The sequence below is a fragment of the Ailuropoda melanoleuca genome, chromosome 14, assembly GCF_002007445.2.
Source record: "Ailuropoda melanoleuca isolate Jingjing chromosome 14, ASM200744v2, whole genome shotgun sequence".
NCBI classification, from domain to species: domain Eukaryota; kingdom Metazoa; phylum Chordata; class Mammalia; order Carnivora; family Ursidae; genus Ailuropoda; species Ailuropoda melanoleuca.
The window spans coordinates 4,268,866-4,287,512 of NC_048231.1; the positions used below are offsets into that span (position 1 = coordinate 4,268,866).

Below are 18,647 nucleotides of genomic sequence, written 5' to 3' on the forward strand. Positions count from 1 at the left end.
ATCAGTAAGTTTTAGCAGCTGATGGTTAGGTTTGGTTTGGACACCAAAGGTAATGTGTATCCTAGATAAAGAAGGGTGTTGGCCCGGGTTTCATCAGGAGGAAATAAAAGGCATTGTGTAGTGTCCTCGGAGGACCCTTGTTTAGTACTTGCTTCCTTTAAATAGCTATGTTTGGGGAGATCACACCTGAAACAAAGAAGTAGTTTGGGCCTGTGGAGTGGCCACAGTGAGTAGAGCTCTCTTCCTTTAACACTTGGGAGAGCAATGAAACCCACCCCATCAGTCAGAGATGCTTCAAACTCACTTGCCAGTCATAAAACCATATTGGCCAACAACATGGGTGTTGGCACAAATGCCTGACCTTAGACTTCGATCTCTGGGACTCACCTCTACCCTTTACCCTTTTTTAAGCCAACATTGTCCTGTGACTTGGGATTCAGGGGAAGCTATAGTGATTATAAAACACAGGAAAATCAGAGTGTTAAAAGCTCTGAAAAGGAATTAAGTAGATGCCCACAGAAAGGCTGCTGGATTCCAGCCACAGGCAGCACGAAAAATAGAGCCAACACACCCACTACAGATTTTAGCACTGTTTCTGCCCCCTTGTAGGAACGGCAACAGTACGGGGCACTGACTGTACTGGCTTTCATGAGGAGTAATAAAGTACACTGTGTACTGTGTCTCTGGAGAGACTTACAGAATATTCTGGTGTGTGTGTGTGTGTGTGTGTGTGTGTGTATGTATGTAACAGAATATTCTGTTAGTTATAAGTAACTTACCAGTATAGACATTGATCCATGGGTATTTTCAAGTATACTCATGTAGTCACAGGCCGCCTTCCTCACGACTAGTTCAAGGAGATGAGCTTGAGCAAGTTTTGTTTCATTTTACTTTTTATAAAGACCATTTGAGACCCAAGGAAAATGTCACTTCTCTAGCTGAGAGGGGAGGTACAGTCACCTTCAGAATGTCAGTTGTTCTTTCCCTGAATTTTAATGATAAATACAAAAAGAGACAAACGAGAGGATAAGATTGTAGAATCTTGATAATAGCAGAGTCCATGGAGGCCATTGGTCTCCCTTCCCACCTGAGGCCAGATGGGTCATCCGGCGTCCTTGACAAATCCCAGAAGTTCTTCTTCAGAGTTTCCAATAAGACAGTCGTGCTTCTCCTGGGAAAGCCCTTTCTATCACTTCATGGCATTGAGTATTAAACTTAGTTTAATTGCCCTTACAGGCTTATATGTTTCCCTTAACTCCCACTCCCTAAACATATTTCTTTTATTTAGAAATGCCTCTTATTGCCAACACCTCTCCTGGTATTTGAAAATATCAGCAGTGCCCTTTTATCTTTTTTCTTCAATATAAAGACCCCCAGTGCCCTTTTATCTTTTTTCTTCAATATAAAGACCCCCAGTTGTTTAAAGTAAAGCAAGGTAGTCTGACTAAAGGATTCCTTAGGTTCTTTTCAAGACTGTTTTCTCTCCCCTCTCTTAGTACCCGCTGGTCCCATGGGCCAGCAAAGAAAGTGTAACGTAAGTAAGCACACAAAGGCTGTGCATTCTCATTCAAGCGAAGTCCTGAATGTCATCCCATGATTGTCCTGACCTATCAGTCCACACTGTTTTTTTAATCTAAAATCCAAATGAGACGATTGGTCACCTCAAAAGGAGGGCTGGCAGAGTGACTGAAAGCAAAGGCTTCTAGTGCTAGATAGGCCTGAGTTTGAATCCCAACTCTACCACCCCAAACTGGGTGGCCTTGGACAGGTTACAGATTGGACTTTTCCTCAGTTTTCCAATCTGTAAAATGGGAATGATAATCAGGGTCACTGTAAACATTATACAGAATGAATTTGAAACACTTAAGTCAATATCTGCTATAATACAAGAACATGTAACATAGATATGTATATATAGTAGTAATGGCTACCACTTATTAAGCTATAGCATTTACAAAAACTATACCATTTTTTATTGATGTATAGTTAACATACCATATATTGTTAGTTTCAGATCTATAATATAGTGATTCAACAATTATATGCATTATGAAATGGTCACTATAATAAGTATAGTCACCATACAAAATCATTACAATATTATTGACTATATTCCTTATGTTGTACTTTTCATGCAGTGATTTATTTATTTTATAACTGTAAGTTTATACTTCTTAATTCCCTTCACCTGTTTTGCCTATCCTGCCCCCCGCTAATACTGGCAACCATCAGTTTATTCTCTGTATTTAGGAGTCTGTTTCTGGCTTTGTTTTGTTTTTGTTTTTTTGGATTCCACATGTAAGTGTAATCATATGGCATCTGACTTATTATACTTAGCATAATATCTACTAGGTCCATCCATGTTGTTACTAATGGCAACATCTCATTACTTTTTATGGTTGAGTGATACTCCATTGTATATATACACCATATCTTTATCCATTCATCTATCAATGGACATTTGGGTTGTTTCCATATCTTGGCTCTTGTCAAAAAATGCTACAGTAAACATAGAGATGCATATATCTTTTCAAATTAGTGTTTTTGTTTTCTTCAGGTAAATACTTAGAGATGGGATTACTGGATCATACAGTATTTCTATTTTTAATGTTTTGAGGAACCGCCATACTGTTTTCCATAGTGACTACACCAATTTATGTTCCCACCAGTAGTGCACAAGGGTTCCTTTTTTCTCCACATCCTTGCCAACACTTGTTGTTTCTTGTCTTTTTGACTTTAGCCATTCTGACAAGTATGAGGTGATAGCTCATTTGGTTCTGATTTGCATCTCCCTGATGCTGAGCGATGTTGCGCATCTTTTCATAGTCTGTTGGCCATCTGTATGCCGTCTTTGGGAAAATGTCTATTCAGGTCCTCTGCCCATTTTTTAATCCGATCATTGGGTTTTTGGTGTTGTCTAACTTTTTTCTATATTTTGGATATTAACCCCTTATTGGATATATCATTTGCAAATATCATCTCTCATTCAATAGGTTGCCTTTTGTTGATGGTTTCCTTCACCATGCAAAAGCTTTTTATTTTGGTGCATTCTTCACAGTTTATTTTTGCTTTCGTTTCCCTTGCCTGAGGAGACATACCCGTAAATATGTTGCTAAGGCCAATGTCCAAGAGATACTGCCTATGTTTTCTTTTAGGAGTTCTATGGTTTCAGGTCTCACATTTAGGTCTTAAATCCATTTAGAGTGGATTTTTATGTATAAGAAAGTGGTCTAGTTTCATTCTTTTTGCATGTAGCTGTCTGCTTTTCCCAGCACCATTTATTGAAGAGACTTTGCATATTCATCCTCCTTTGCAATACATTGACCACATAAGTGTGGGTTTATTTTTGGGTTCTATTCTGTTCCATTGATCTCTGTGTCTGTTTTTGTGCCAGTACCATCCTGTTTTTGGTAACTGCAGCTTTGTAGTATAATTTTAAATCTGGGATTGTGATACCTCCATCTTTGTTCTCTCTCAAGATTGCTTTGGCTATTAAGGGTCTTTTGTGTCCATACAAATTTAAGGATTATTCGACGACACAAATAAATGGACAGATAGAACATGCTCATGGGTTAGAAGAATTAATGTTGTTAAAATGTCCGTACTGCCCAAAGCCATCTACAGATAGAATGTAATCTCTATCAAAACACCAATACTGTTGTTCACAAAACTAGAACAAATAATCTTCAAATTTGTACCATTGTTTTTTCCACTTCTGCAGCTTCTCCCTGCCCAAGTCAGTCTGGATCTAGATCCCGATGCACTTTAGGAATGGCCAGGTGGTCTATTGCCATAGGCATGCAGATTACTAGTTCCAGCCCTGCCTAGTAAATTCCACTCAGACCCAATCTGAACAAGCTAGAACAATTCTCCTTCTCTTGGCTCTTCCAATATTCCATGGCAACACCAGTCTGCATAATAACCTGTACTTGAGAAGATTAGTTTGTTTCCCCAGAGCTATCTTAAAAATATATTATGTAGCCTTCCCACCTGCCTCCGAGCCCCATCCCAGCTCCAGTGTGGGTTGTTGTCACCCTCATCTCACGTTTAAATATCTGTCCCTGCCTTCTCCTATGGAAAAGTGACTTCGCAATGCCAAGTTAGAGCCCTGGTGTCTCTCTCCTTCCCTGCTGCCCCATCAGCTAACTCACATGCCTCCCCTTGTCCCTCTTACCCCTGCTCTGGGCTGGCTGGTGCTGCCAGTGTAGGGCATTCCCAGGTCTGTGCTTGCCAGTGCAGCTGGCATGAAGGGCTGAAAGGAGGTGGTTGATGATTCTTCATCACGAGGCTAGACTCTGCCTGTGACACTGGCAACAGACAGACCTGTGACTGCAACAGGCACACACGGGCATGCATCTTGTCATCCCTTCTGGCTGTACGCCTGTGGTGAGCTTGGCCATCATAGCTGTGAACCCTACTGTGTTCTGGGTCGTGTTTGCTTTCTCTGCCCTCCCTCCTCAGCATCCTCTGTAGAGCCTTAAAGTGCCTTCTTCCCATTTAGGAGCACCTCCCTGGAACACTGATGGGAATGTCCCGAGGAATGGTTTCCTTCCCTTCTGATTTGCCAGCATTAACGCTTTCTGCTCTTTGGTCTGAAATTGAATGAAAGGAGAAGGTCATTTTGTTTGTCCAACCGCCAAATCCAACTATTAGGAGAAAATACAGTGTTTTCTCCCTCCTAGAAGAAAATCTTGTTAGACTAATTGGTCTATTTATATAACCAGTCGTCTTCCTCTGAAATCAGACAGATTTTGAAAGAGGAAAAAATAGCCATTGCCTACATTTTAATGAGTTTCAAAGTACATTTGGATCCTGTTTTCTCAAGACACATTAATGTACAGGGTGAGTTTAAACTCTGTCCTCTGGAACATTCAGCCACTGAAAACCAAAGCTGCCTCGGGTGTAGCAGAGCCTAGAAGACACGAGAGTGCTGCCCTGGCTCGGGGCTCACAAAGAAGTTGCCCCATTGCATCCTGCATCCTGAATTCAGTATCTCCCTTCTGTTGTTCAAGGGAACACAACTGCACAGCAAAACCTCACTGTTATCTGTATTTCTTGTTTTAAGATTGTCTCTAGAAATCTTTGCTGTCAGAAAATCTGTTTTCCAGAGACCATCATAGCAACCCCACTGTTGGAAACTGTGAAAGCAGAAACAGAGCTTGTTGCGTCTTTCTTGGCCTCCCAGTTGAGTAGCAGGGAGAGCCAGATGAGCCTCAGGGTCAAGGCTGACTTCAGACTTCACTCTTGGAGGTGTCCAGTCCATGCCTCTGGCTTTAGGTAGAACAGGGTGGACCTACAAGGGGTTTAACAAGATGCTTACTAATACATTTATTGAGGGCTTCTTATGTGCCAGGTATTTACTTGTTATAACAGCCTTATGAAGTACAGGAAAATCTCCATTTTATAGTTGAGAAGTCTGAGGCCCAGAGAAGGTAAGGCATTTGTGCAGTATCACACAGCTCATTGGTATACGAACACAGAGTCACACTGCAGAGCCTAACCAGTTAACCTCTGTGCCCTCCTATCAGAGAAGCTCGTCTGTCCTTTCCTTAGTGTGTGGAGTGGAGGCTTCCCAGGACATCCTTGTACAAACCCAGCCTCCATTTCACCGGAGAGCTACCTCCAGGAAGACACATGTCTGTTTCCCCTGTAGTCCTACCTTCTCTGCAGCCTTGAAAGAACCATTAAGCTTCTATGTATCTCTGATTGTTTCCGTATCCTCTAGTTAAATTCCACGAATGAGGACCCCAAAAGGAAGGAGACTACGAATTGAATCCATGCATTCTTGACCCCTCTCCTGTCCCTGTTCTCCAGTTGCCTTGACACTTACATTTGGGATAGAAGCGGATTTTCCACCCTGGCCTTCTCACTTACTCTTTGCAGCTTATAAAGTGCTTTTATTGACCCTAGAAAACATTCTGCTTCCTTTAGTAAATGTGTCCAGAATCTTTCATGAAGTCACTTTATTTTCCTCCTGGACTGACTTTCTTGTTTGGACCGCAGTTGGGGAAAAGGTCAGTTGAGGCGAGGCAAGCTGAAGGATGACTTTAGACATGGACAGACAATTGCTCCAAACAACACTGTCGGTAACTTGTTTGGCATTTGGGAACCATGAGGGACATAAGCAAACAGAGGAAGTTTTCTGCAAAGAGATCATGCCATCACTGTTCACAGCAGCAGGAATACGGTGTTTTGGGAGTCTTGTGCCTGGCCTAGGGCGGCAAGCTCCTCCTCTTAGCCCTGCACACTTCCACCCACGTGTACCACTGAAGATTTCAGGCCTGGGTAGAGATAAATGTTCCCATAACTCCCCATCTTTGCATCTTTGGATGGGTAGTCATGAAGAGGCTCGAAGCTCCTCCTTGCGATGGGCCCTGTCCTGGCTTCTGTTTCATGGTATTCATCTTTTTTTTTTTTTTTTTTTAAGTATAGTTGACACCCAATGTTAGTTTCCGGTGTACAGCATAAGTGATTTGACAAGTCTATGTGTTGTGCTGTGTCACCATACAGTGCTATTACAATACGATTTATTAGAGTCACTATGCTGTACCTTTTATCACTGTGACTTATTCATTCCATATCTCCCACTACCCTTCACCCATTTTGCCCATCCCCCACAGAGACCCCTGCCCCTGGCAAGCATCAGTTTGTTCTCTGTTTTTATGGGTCTGTTTCTGGTTTTTGCTTTAATTTTTCACATAAAACTTCACATAGAACTGAAGTCATAAGGTATTTGTCTTTCTCTGACTTGCTTCACTTAGCATAATACCTTCCAGGTCCATCCACGTTGTCACAAATGGCAAGGACTCATTCTTTCCTATGGCTGAGAAATATTTCATTGTACTTATATACCACTCCTTCCTTATCTAGTCATCTCAGTGGCCACTTGGTTGCTTCCGTATCTTTGTCATTGTAAATATTGCTACTATAAACATAGAGGTGGCATCTATCTTTATGAATTAGTGTTTTTTTGTTTTCTTTGGGTAAATACCCAGAAGTAGAATTACTGGGTCATATGGTGTTCCTATTTTTAATGTTTTGAGGAAACTCCATACTGTTTTCTGCAGTGGCTACACCAATTTACTTTGCCACCAACAGTGAATGAGGGTTTCTTTTCTTTTTCTCCACATCCTCGCCAACACTTATTTCTTGTTTTTTATTCTAGCCATTCTGAGTAGGTGAAAGGTGGAATCTCATTGTGGTCTTGATTTGCATTTCCCTGATGATTAGAGATGGTGAGCATCTTTTCATGTGTCTATTGGCCATCTGGATGTCTTCTCTTGAGAAATGTCTCAGGTTCTCAGCTCATTTTTAATTGGATTATCTGTTTTCAGGTGTTGGATTGTGTAAGTTCTTTCCATAGTTGGGATATTAACCTCTTACTGGATATATCATTTGCAGATATCATCTCCCATTCGGTAGGTCACCTTTTCGTTTTGCTGATGGCTTTCCTTCACTGTGCAAAAGCTTTTTTTAATACTCTCAATAGTTTATTTTTGCTTTTGTTTCCCTTGCCTGAGGAGACATACCTAGAAAAATGTTATGAAGACCAATATCAAAGAGATTACTGCCTATGTTCTCTTCTAGGAGTTTTATGGTTTCGGGTCTGGCATGTAGGTCTTTAACCCATTTTTGAGTTTATTTTAAGCATGAGTTTATTTCTGAGTTCTCTGCTCTATTGAAGTATGTGTCTGTTTTCGTGCTACTACTGTACTGTTTTGATTAGTACAGTTTTGCAGTATATCTTGAAATTTGGGATTGTGATACTTCCAGCTCTGTTCTTCTCTCTCAAGATTACTTCGGCTATCCAGGGTTTTTTGTGGATCCATACAAATTTTAGGATTATTTGTTTTAGTTCTGTGGAAAAAAAATGCTATTAGTATTTTGGTAAAGATTTCATTGAATCTGTGATTGCTTTGGGTAGTATGGACATTCTAACAATATTAGTTCTTCCAAGCCATGAGCGTGGAATATCTTTCCATTTGTTTGTGAGGTCTTCAATTTCTTCCATTTTATACTTTTCAGACTATAAGCCTTTAACCTTTTTGGTTAAGCTTATTCCTAGTGATTTTATTCTTTTTGATGCAATAGATGGAATTGTTTTCTTAATTTCTCTTTCTGCTACTTTATCAGTATATATAAATGCCAACAGATTTCTGTGTGTTAATTTTGTATCCTACAACTTTACTGAATTTATATATTATTTTTCATAAGGGTTTTTTTTGTGAGTCTTTGGGATTTTCTATATATAGTAACATATTATCTGCAAATAGTAACAGTTTAACTTCTCTCTTACCAATTTAGATGCCTTTTATTTCTTTTTCTTGACAATTGCTACCGCTGGGATTTTCAGTATTATGCTGAATGAAAGTGGTGAGAGTGGACATCCTTGTCTTGTTCCTGATCTTAGAGGAAAAGCTCTCAGCTTTTTCCCCACTGACTTATGTTAGCTGTGGGTTTCTCATATGTGGGCTTTATTTTTGTTAAGGTATGTTCTAACCCCACTTTTTTTTTTTTAAAGATTCTTTATTTGAAAGAGAGAAAGCAAGAGACAGAGCACAAGTGCAGAGAGAAGGATAGAGGAGAGGGAGAGGCAGACTGCCCACTGAGCAGGGACCCCAATGTGGGGCTCAATCCCAGGACCCTGGGATCATGACCTGAGTGGAACGCAGACACTTAACCAACTAAGCCACCAAGGCGCCCCAGTTCGTACATATTCTAAAAAAATGCTTTCACTCCCCACTCCATGTTTTATGTTGTCATATTTTACATTTTTTTTATAATTTTCTAATTATGGCCTTCACTTTTGCATTTAAAAAAAGTCCCTTTAGTATTTCTTGTAAGGCCAGTTTAATGTTGATGACTAACTTTTGTTTAGGAAATTCCTTCTCTCCCCTTCAATTCTGAATGGTAATCTTGCTGTTTATTCTTGGTTTTAAGTTTTTACTTCTCAACATTTTGAAGGGAGTAGCATGATATATGCAAAGTTTCTGCTAAAAAACCAGCTAATAGCCTCATGGGGTTTCCCTTGTAAGTAACTAGCTGCTTCTCTCTTGCTGATTTTAAAATTCTCTTTATCTTTAATCTTTGACGTTTTAATTACTATGTGTCATTACGTGATCCTCCCTGGGTTCATCTCCTTTGCAGCTGCTTCCTGAAACTGGTTGTCTGTGTTTTTCCCCAGGTTACGGAAGTTCTCAGCTATTACTTCTTCAAATAAGTTTCTGCCCCTTTCCCTCTCTCTCTCCTTTGGGGCCCCTATAATGCAAATGTTTGCTTGATGCTAAGAGATCCCTTAATTTGTCATTTTTAAAAATTCTTTTTGCCCTTCAGCTTGGGGGCTTTCCCTTATCCTGTTCTAGATCACGGATCCATTCTTCTGCATCTGCTAATGGATTGTTGATTCCCTCTAGTGTACTTTTCATTTATATTTTTCAGCTGATTCTTTTCTATAGTTTCTATTTCTTTGTTGAAGTTCTCAGTTCATCAGTCCAGTGAAACTCTTTGTATTACTTTAAACTCTTTATCAGCGTATTGCTTATCTCCATTTAGTTCTTTTTTTGAAGTTTTTGTCTTAGTTTTGGAACATATTCCTGTTTCATTTTGCCTGATTTTGTGTTAATTTTTATGAATTAAGCAGAATAGCTACTTCTCCTAAACTTGAATGGTCTTGCGTAGGGTTGTCCCCTGTGTAGACTGTGTGTGCCTGGTGACTTTGGTTGACTCACTGGAGCTGAGGCTAGTGTGGGCTGGGAGTCCTGGGGCACTCCATGTTGGGGCTGCCCTGGTGGGATGGCAGGAGGTGAAGTGGGTGTGGGCTGGGACAGTCCTGTGGCTCTTTATGCAGAGGCTGCCCTGGCAGACAGCTGAAGCCGGTGCAAGCCAGGGTGTCCCAGAGTGTTCGGCACATGGAGCAGCTGTAGCCAAGGCTGTTGCTGCCCGGGGTGCTCTACACAGGGGGGCCCTGGTTGGGCTGCTGGAGCTGAATTAGAAGGTCCCAGAGCACTCTGCACTGGGGGTGCCATAGCAAGTCGTCTGGAGCCAAAGTGGTATGGCCTGGAGTATTTCAGGTGCTGTGTGCCTTTTGCACTGTGGCAGGAAGCTGGAACTGTAGTGAGCGCTGACCAGAAGAACCCTGGGATAGGCCATGCTGGGGCCACTTTGGTGTGAAAGCTGGGGCTGGTGTGGACTAGGGGCCCAGGGCTCACTGAGGTGTCAGGCTCACTAGGGCACTGGACCTTGCTCCCCTCCGTGCTACCAAGGTGGAGGGGGACTATAATCATCACACTTGCCAGCCCCTCCAACCCGGGGAGATTTCTAGAATGTCTCCTGCTGTTCGTCAAGGTTCTAGGGCTGAATGCTTTATATTCTAGTTGCACTCTTAAATGGTTTTTTCTGTGCTCCTGGGCAATTGAATCTACTCAAAGTCCCTCAATACTATTCCTCCCCCTGCAGTTTGCAGCATTGGGTGTTCCCTTTATGATCATGTTATGTCTCCATCTAGCTTTTGTTGTGCAGAAGCTGTTCAGGCAGCCCTCATTCCTCTCCAGGGGGAATTGCTTTATAAAATAGGTGTAGATTTGCTATGTCCATGGAGGAGTTCAGGGTCTTCCTATGTTGCCATCTTGAACCAGGAGCCCCACCCTGGCTTTTTTGTGTCCCTATGCCAGGGCTTAGAGCCATGCAAAGTCAGTGAGTGAAGCGCACTAGGTGTGAGGCAATGCGGAGTGATGGGGCATGTGGCTGACCAGGGATCATATGCTCTAGAAAGGCAGCCACTGCTGGACTCTAGGCCCTTTATATTAAGAGGTACAGGTTTGGTGGTGTTCTAGAATATCCTGTTTTCCAAGAGAAAGTGGAAAACTTGACTTTTAAATAACATTTCCTAGTTTTTAAATATTTGACAAGTAATTAAAAAACAGGCTGTGTGAGCCAAATAAGCTGTCCGAGGCCTGGGGCTGGTCTTACTTTTATACTCTCTCTCCTTTTCCACAGTCTTGCCTGCTCTACCAGCTTCTTCGCTTGCCCTCTCACCAAATGTTGGTATCTCGGAGAGTCAGATCTCTAATCCTCACCTGCACCCTGGATGTGTATGACTAGTGCTCTCCAGGGGGATGTCCACACACTTCAAATGCAAAGCTGAGCTCAGCCTCCCAGATCTGCACCCTGTCAGGTCTTGTCAAATGCTGGGTGTTTTTGTTTCATTCCCCCCAAATACTGCTATTACTAATGTTACTGCTTCTATGATTAATAGTATCAGTAATCTAGTGGCCTTCCGTTGCTGCCGACTTCTGTTATCCGATACCACCCCTCCAGCAGGCAGCCAGAGCAGACCCTGTGACCCCGCACTCCTGCTTGCCCCTTCACTGCAAGGCCAACCAGTGCGGATCGCATTCATTCTTCTTCTACAAGCTCTCCAGGACTTGCTCCCAACTTTGCCTTCCCGCTAACCAGAAACCCTTCTAGTTTCTGAACTTGTCTGCTCTTCTCAGGTATTTTCTCCTTCTCTTAACTCTTCACCCATCACCAATCTTTATCTCCTCATTCAGGATGTACTCAGTAGACTGTGGCTAGAGTCATCACTCACCTCTCTACAGGACTTTGGTGGCTCCTATGGGCTGCCGCCTCTCCTGTCTCCTCAACCCTCCCCCCGTGCCCGTCTTACCATGCTGAATGTTCCTCTCCCAGCATACTAGGGGCTTATGTGCACCTGTGCTGGCTTTTGGGCACAATGGTCTTCTTCATGACTGTGTTCATTCTCTTCGTCCACCTCCTCTCTCAAGTGCCACCTCTTCCAGGGAGCCATTACTTGCCTCCTCATGACCAGCCCCTCTTCAGAGCTCCCACGGGTTCTGCTCTTTTCATGTCACCCAGCTGTGACTGCCCACAACGCTTGCTGGCCTCTTCCCCCTTCACTTGATCAGCTCTGTCGTGGATAGACACTGTCCTTGTCGTCTCTCCCCCCACAACGGCTAGTCCGCAGCCTAGCATACAGTAGACACCACTCTTTAAGTGGAGAATTCTGTGTCTAAAGGGCTCAGAACAGGATATTAAAAGTCAAAACTGTCTGGTTATTCAGAACGACTTACCAGAACCTAAGAGAAGGTATTGAGCTAGTGAAAGGGTTATTCTGACGGTCTTCTTGTCCAGGGATGCAGTGTTTAGAGGAAGAACAGCCCTGATTTGGTCTCCTTTCCCTCATGCACAGTGCCTTTCCACAATGCCCCTTGGAAGTTTGTCCATTCTTCCTTGTCCCTGGCACTGAAGCCAAAGTCTATTGGACACTGGGCTTCTGCCACTCTGTCAGCAAGAGCCAGGCACTGTTCCCCTTGCCCAGAAGAACAAGTTGTACCCACACACTCACAAGATGGCCTCTGCTCTCATCATTGGCAGGCCTGGGAATTTCCCACAAGCCGTCGGGGTCCGTTCTACCATCCTTGTATTCTGAGGTTTTTTGCAGCATTGTTAATTAGCTATTCCATCGGGGACTGCATCCCATTGATGTTCCTCAGCAGAGAACCTATTCATGTTTCTTGCATGTATACTTTCCCCTTCCTTTGTGAGCTCACGGGCTGAGCCAGGAGAACCCCAGCAGCGTGAATGCCTTGTTCTCACAAAACTGAGCTGTGAGGCGTGTACTTCCTCAGGCTGCACCGTGCTGACTGGACCTGTGCAGCTCTGAGAGCTCCTCAGACTTTCAGGTTCCACCTCCAATCCAGCCCCACCATGGCCTTGCATTCCTTGTCCGTCGGAGGGAGGAAAAGCTATTAAACCCCATCGGTGTCTGCATTTTTTATTAGCTCCCTTGGAGGGCTTTTTAGCATTTTCTGAGGACTTTCCTGTCAGCTTTGCTTAGGGAGTTTTGCCGCCTTCTCCCTCCACAGGGTCGTTTTCATCTGAAGCACCACGAGAGGGTGTGCAGCTTTGGACGCCTGGCCTGGCTGGGACGGCTGCCTCCAGACACTCCCTTCTCACGTCTGCAGCCTTCAACAGCAGGGGCTTATTACTCTGGAAATTCCACTGCAAAGCAAGTTCTAGGAACACTGCATTGCTTTTGTGCTCACAGATCAAACTTAAAGATAACTTGATTTAAACTTTATAACAAAACTTTTTAATCCAAGTTATTTTAAATTAGCTTAAGTGTCTTTAAAACTGAAAAATCACATTCTGGCCCTGAAAAGTAAATTATCCTGTACGAATCCTGGTTTGGATGCGATCAGACCACCTTATGGGCCTTTTTGTCCAAGTCGATTTAGTTCCAAGTATCTTGATAGAAGCTCAGCCTGAGGGAAGTTTCCCAATTGGTAGAAATTCAGAGGATTTATATATACACATTGCTTAAATGGTCTATGTAGCAAGAGTCTTAATCATGAAACATTTCAAAATGGGAGGGTAGGAGAAGAGCATCGTTGTTGCATAAAGAAAAGTGGCCAACTTTGGGTTTTTTACTCTCGCAGCTTCTTCCCACAGATCTTCAAAATAATGACCCTCACTCTTCTCTCTGCGGTCTTGTTGGAGAGCGGGAATCCGGGCCGGCTGGTCAGGTCCTCAGAAAATGGCACAGCTGTTCTTAAAAGTAGCCCTATTCATAAGCTGTGGGCTGTCGACAACTGCAGCATTGGAGAAAGGCACCCTATTTTATAAAGAGTTTTTCTTTAAAAGGGAAAGAAAAATACATGGTATTTACAGTGAAGAAAACTGGACCCTTCAGCTTTATTTTAGTGGCCACGTCTGAAATGGAAGTGGCGAAGGCCATAAATACACACAAGCAATTGCGCCTTTAAGGGATGATTCATGTTGGCTGTGCTGCCCATAATGGAAAATTCAGCTAGTTAAGCAAGATCAGCCAGAAAGCCTTGCACAGGCTCTTCTGCCAGAGCTGATGCCTGCCATCTTGTGACCTACTTGTTGTGTATTAGCGAATGATCGACTCTCTCTCTTCCGCTCTCAGTTCATGACCAAGAACCCCACCATGCGCCTTGGCAGCCTGACTCAGGGTGGGGAGCATGCCATCTTGAGACATCCCTTCTTTAAGGAAATCGACTGGGCCCAGCTGAACCATCGCCAAGTAGAACCACCTTTCAGACCCAGAATCGTAAGTGTCTAAGACCATCACAGTAGACTTTCCTCTTTCTTAAAATGTCTCCGTGGTCTACCAAAATCTGTTGTCCCCAGTGGAATAACCAAACCGGAAGTTCAGCCTCACCCTCTGCAGGATGGCCTCACCCAGGACGAGGCTGGCCCTTGAGGCAACATCTCTCCCTTTCCAGCTTACTTCTCTCCAATCTTTCACCTCTTACTTGCTCTGGAATTCATCCTCCCTTCACCTAAGCTTTTTGGAGACTAAGAGACCTGAAACTTTCTAGGTTGCCCTAAAAGAGTTTAGCTGAGAAAGTCATCATTCCTATAGTTTCCTTATGCTCCCCCGAGTGCATTTCCCAAGCCCCCAAGGAAGTAGAAAGGGCATGAAATGCTACCCCCTCACGGAATCTGGCTCCATGGCTTGGAGAGCTGGGGTATGTACCAGCTACAGCAGCCCAGAGCTCAGGCCAAATCCCTTCTGCCTGGAGAAATACCGGGAGCGCAGGGGGACCTTCCCAAGCAAGGCAGCTGAGGGGCATTCCTGAGGGTGGTCTAGCTCTTGATTTGAGAGCGGAGCTCCTTCTCATCTGTGGGTCAAGAGAGCCGTGGTGGAGAAAGCAGAAACGCATCTTCAACTTAGGTAAGAGAAATGAGAGTTCTAACCATGGCAGAAATGAGCTTCCCAGCGTTAGTTTGTGAAGATGTAAACTATCGACATTTCCAAGCACACAGCTAGCTTAATCTGTAACAGCCCCTAAGGCTGGGCACCAGGCACCCAGCCATCAAGCCACTTCCTTTACCAGGCCTCCCCCTGCCAACCCCTCAGGGAGGGGGAAGGCTTTGCCAGCCGGGCAGCAGGAAGCCAACTGGTGAGTAAAGCGAAAGGCGGTTGTTTCCTAAACTTAGCGCTTCCACGTCTTTCAGGAAAATCTCTTCACACCTAGAGTCCTGTGTATAAACAATAGGTGAGGCAAGTGTGAACTTCGACTCTGTTGACAACCGAATGTGTGTGTCCCTCAGTAGAGCCTGTCGAGAAGGGGCATTTTGGTGAAATGCCGAGTAAAGGGTGATTGAGAGGGCTGGATCAGGTGACCAAATTAATTGCTTCGCCTCCCGGGCTAAGGCGGGCCTGCTCAGCAAGATTTCCGTGGGGTTGGTGAAGCGGGGGTTCCCACATGCCCGTGACGATACACAGTGCAGATTTACTAGAACGCGCTGTTTAGTCCTAATGGTCCTAACTGGAACGGATGCTGCTCCCAGGGCTGCAGCGCCCTTCTGACCTCACTGGCACGGGCCCAGGGAGGAGGAGGAAGCCTCATGTGCCTCAAATCTGACCCTTGTTTCCTTTTGACAGAAATCCCGAGAAGATGTCAGTAATTTTGACCCTGACTTCATTAAGGAAGAGCCAGTTTTAACCCCAATTGATGAGGGACATCTTCCTATGATTAACCAGGATGAATTTAGAAACTTTTCCTTTGTGTCTCCAGAATTGCAACCTTAGCCTTATGGGGAATGAAAGACATGGTATGAAAATCACAAGCAGATCGAGATTTTCCAGGAATTTCCTTTGTGGGGCATTCCCTCATATCAGCCTTAGAACAAGAACTTTACCTTCAGCACGCAGGTGGGAAACTCTGAAGGACAGAACTTCAGGAGGTCAACTCTTAAGTCCTCAGGAAGCCAGGGTACTAGGACGAGCGGATACCGGAATGAGATTTCATGAAGAAGTATACTGCTCAACCTAGGCGTTGCCATGGCTCTTTTGGGCTTGGGCTATTAAAGGGAACCAACAGAAGAGAAGGTGTGAAGAATCAACTAGATCCTAGAAATTCTGAGCCAACCGGCCTTTGACTTCACAAATCAAGACTTGGTCTGGGCCACTCTGTGCTCTTGTGAAGAATCAACTAGATCCTAGAAATTCTGAGCCAACCGGCCTTTGACTTCACAAATCAAGACTTGGTCTGGGCCACTCTGTGCTCTTCTGAAGCCAGGGAGCTCTGAAGACTAGCCGCGCGCAAGAAGTCTGTACAAGCTAACGAAGAATTCCAAGGTAAGGAAATGAAAGGCTTTCCCAACACTGATTTACTCTGAAGAAACAAAACTCACAACGTAAAGCCCCATCTTGAAAACAGATGTTGGGCTCCAAGACCACCACTCTTCCAGCTTATTCTCTTCTCCTCCCATGAACGGATATTTACCGAGAGCCCGGTGAGGCGGTGCCACGTGCCCTGCTAGTGTAAACAGATTTGTGTGCACTGAACTTCCACGCTCCAGTCCACTTATTTACCTGAACGGTGTTTGCATTCTGTGAAATGCCTTCCACATTGCATATATCACGCTTCTTTGTCCGCACATAACTTTGTCCACGGAAGAGGGCTCACTGCCACAACAGCCACTGTTCTGTTCACACGGACAGCAGGTGAGCAAAGTGCTTGCTGCTGAAGGACTCATGAAATCTCATGATGTGTTGATATCGCGCCAAACTCTGTGAAGAAGCGCACGTCACTCATGTCAGTGACCAGACTTAGCGGCTTACACATTAGCAGGCTATTTAAGTTATATTTTAATAATAATTAGAACTGACTCTTAGGACATGTACTGAAGGACCTTATAATATGTACTCATATGCAGTTGGAGAATTTTGTCTGTCTGGAAATAAACGCATTTTGTAGCAAAAGCAAACTTTTTGTCTAAAGTGATTTGTTCCATCCCCACTAGGAGACGAGATAGCTAAAATGTTTTGGGCAGAATGGATAGAACTCCTGAAGCAAATTTCTGAAAAGCTGGTATCACCTGTGTGTCCCTAAGTGGACATGGCCTCTTACTGACCAGAACTTCTCTTCTGAGTCAGGGTAGAAACTGCTAAGCAGTGCTGCAACAGAGAAATCCCCAAAACTCCCAGTGCCTCGGCCCAATGTTAATTTCTCATCTGCATAAAATATAGTACAAAAGTTCAACAGCCCTCTTTGATCATATAAATATGCCATCTGGAAAACAGAACTTCCAAGGTTGCTATAGCAAGGAAGAAAGAGACGGAGGAGGTGCTCGACTCCATCTCCAGCGAGGGATACGCATCGCTTCGGCGCACAGCAGATTGGCCGGAACATGGCCTCTGTCTACAAACGGGGTGTGGAACCGCGGAGCGGCCAGAGGGTATCTAGCCCATACTGAAAATCTCGGTCCTGGGTTCTTTTTTGTATTACCAGCTGAAATAGGACTTTTGAATTAAGAGTTGCTAGAAGCCTCTCTTTACCTTCGTTTAGCACCTAGCAGTGCAGAGGCACACTCAACCTACACAATTTCACTACAGCTCCAGGTCCTTCTACCACTGTTCCAGTGTGACTACCAGGGCTCATTTTACAAACGAGAAGAGAAAGGCTCAGAGAAGCTTAACTGGTTGCCCAGAGGTTTCAGACTTGGGAAAGAGTAGGTCTGAAGTCTAAATGACTAAAGTTCTAATCCAACAGACTTCTGGAAAGGGAGGGATTGTTCTATTTTGGGGGGGGGGGTGAGGGGAGCAGGAACCTACATAGCTAGGTTGCAGCTCAGAGTCTTCTGTTGCTGTGTGGGGCTGAGGAGCTGCTCAATGTAGTTTACTCCACACGGGTAAAGAAGGATGAACAATAAAGCATGCCTCCTGGGTTTATTTACAGAAACCATTATAGCCCCACAAAAGCCCCACGTGTCCTCTTTAATGAATCTGTGTAATCACTCAGCAGCTTCCCTCTTCACAATCTATTCAGAACTGCTACCTGGGCCCCCCGGTTTGGTTTAACTCTATTCCTTCAATCCCAGGCCTACCCAACAGGATATCAACGATCATGCTACGAGAGGATTTCCAGTGCTGCTGCTTCCTCCTCCTTCTGTGAGGAGAGAGAGGAGGCACAGGATATTTACCTAAAGTTCCAGGAGTCTCCAAGTCCAGGGTTAGGGCTCCACTTCACATCTTTAATCCATTCTCCTAACTCTTGGGTCCTTCCTGAGGATCAACAAGGTCACCCGCCCATACTTCCTGCAACAGACTGGACACAAGCCATTTGATCAGCAGGTACTGACTCGGCTGGGGCTGCCGGGTTCCCCTACAGCTCAGCTGACACCATGGAGGTCAAGACAAGGTCACGTTTACCCTTCCCCACAATACCATCTTGCCTCTCGGATGAGGAACCCTGAAAAACAATCAGGCCTTATCACCCTACCGTCCTCCCGAGCCAGTCCTCATCCCCATCCCCAACTCTCCCTACTTTCCCAAGCTATTCGTCCGTTGAAGTAGACAAGCAGGCTGGAGTCTTTGAAAGGAGAATGGATATGTTGAGATGTTGATCAGCTTTGACCACAGAAGAGGTTTTCACTTAATAATGACCTTTAATTCAGGTGTATTCTGCGTGAGGCCTTCTTCAAAACGCTTTAAGTGTATTTACTCATTCAAAACCCCAAGAGGTGGGCACTCTCGATTGTACAGATGGGGAAACTGAGGTACAGAGAGATTGAGTAACTTGTCCCAAGTCCTACAACTAAAACTGCCTGGTTTAGATCCTGACCATAATGCTTAACTCCAGAATCCCTTC

General features: G+C 44.2%; 1 protein-coding gene across 3 annotated transcripts in view; it reads left to right on the forward strand.

Moving 5' to 3' along the window:
• Nucleotides 1-16,764, forward strand: part of PRKCH (protein kinase C eta) — a 223,182-nt gene extending 206,418 nt beyond the window's left edge. For all 3 annotated transcript variants that reach the window (XM_019800114.2, XM_002913033.4, XM_019800118.2), the window contains 2 exons: nt 13,952-14,095; nt 15,437-16,764. In XM_019800114.2, the coding sequence (XP_019655673.1) occupies nt 13,952-14,095; nt 15,437-15,583 (291 nt within the window). In that variant the 3' untranslated portion in view covers nt 15,584-16,764. The remainder of the gene's footprint in view (nt 1-13,951; nt 14,096-15,436) is intronic.
• Nucleotides 16,765-18,647: the final 1,883 nt, after the last annotated feature.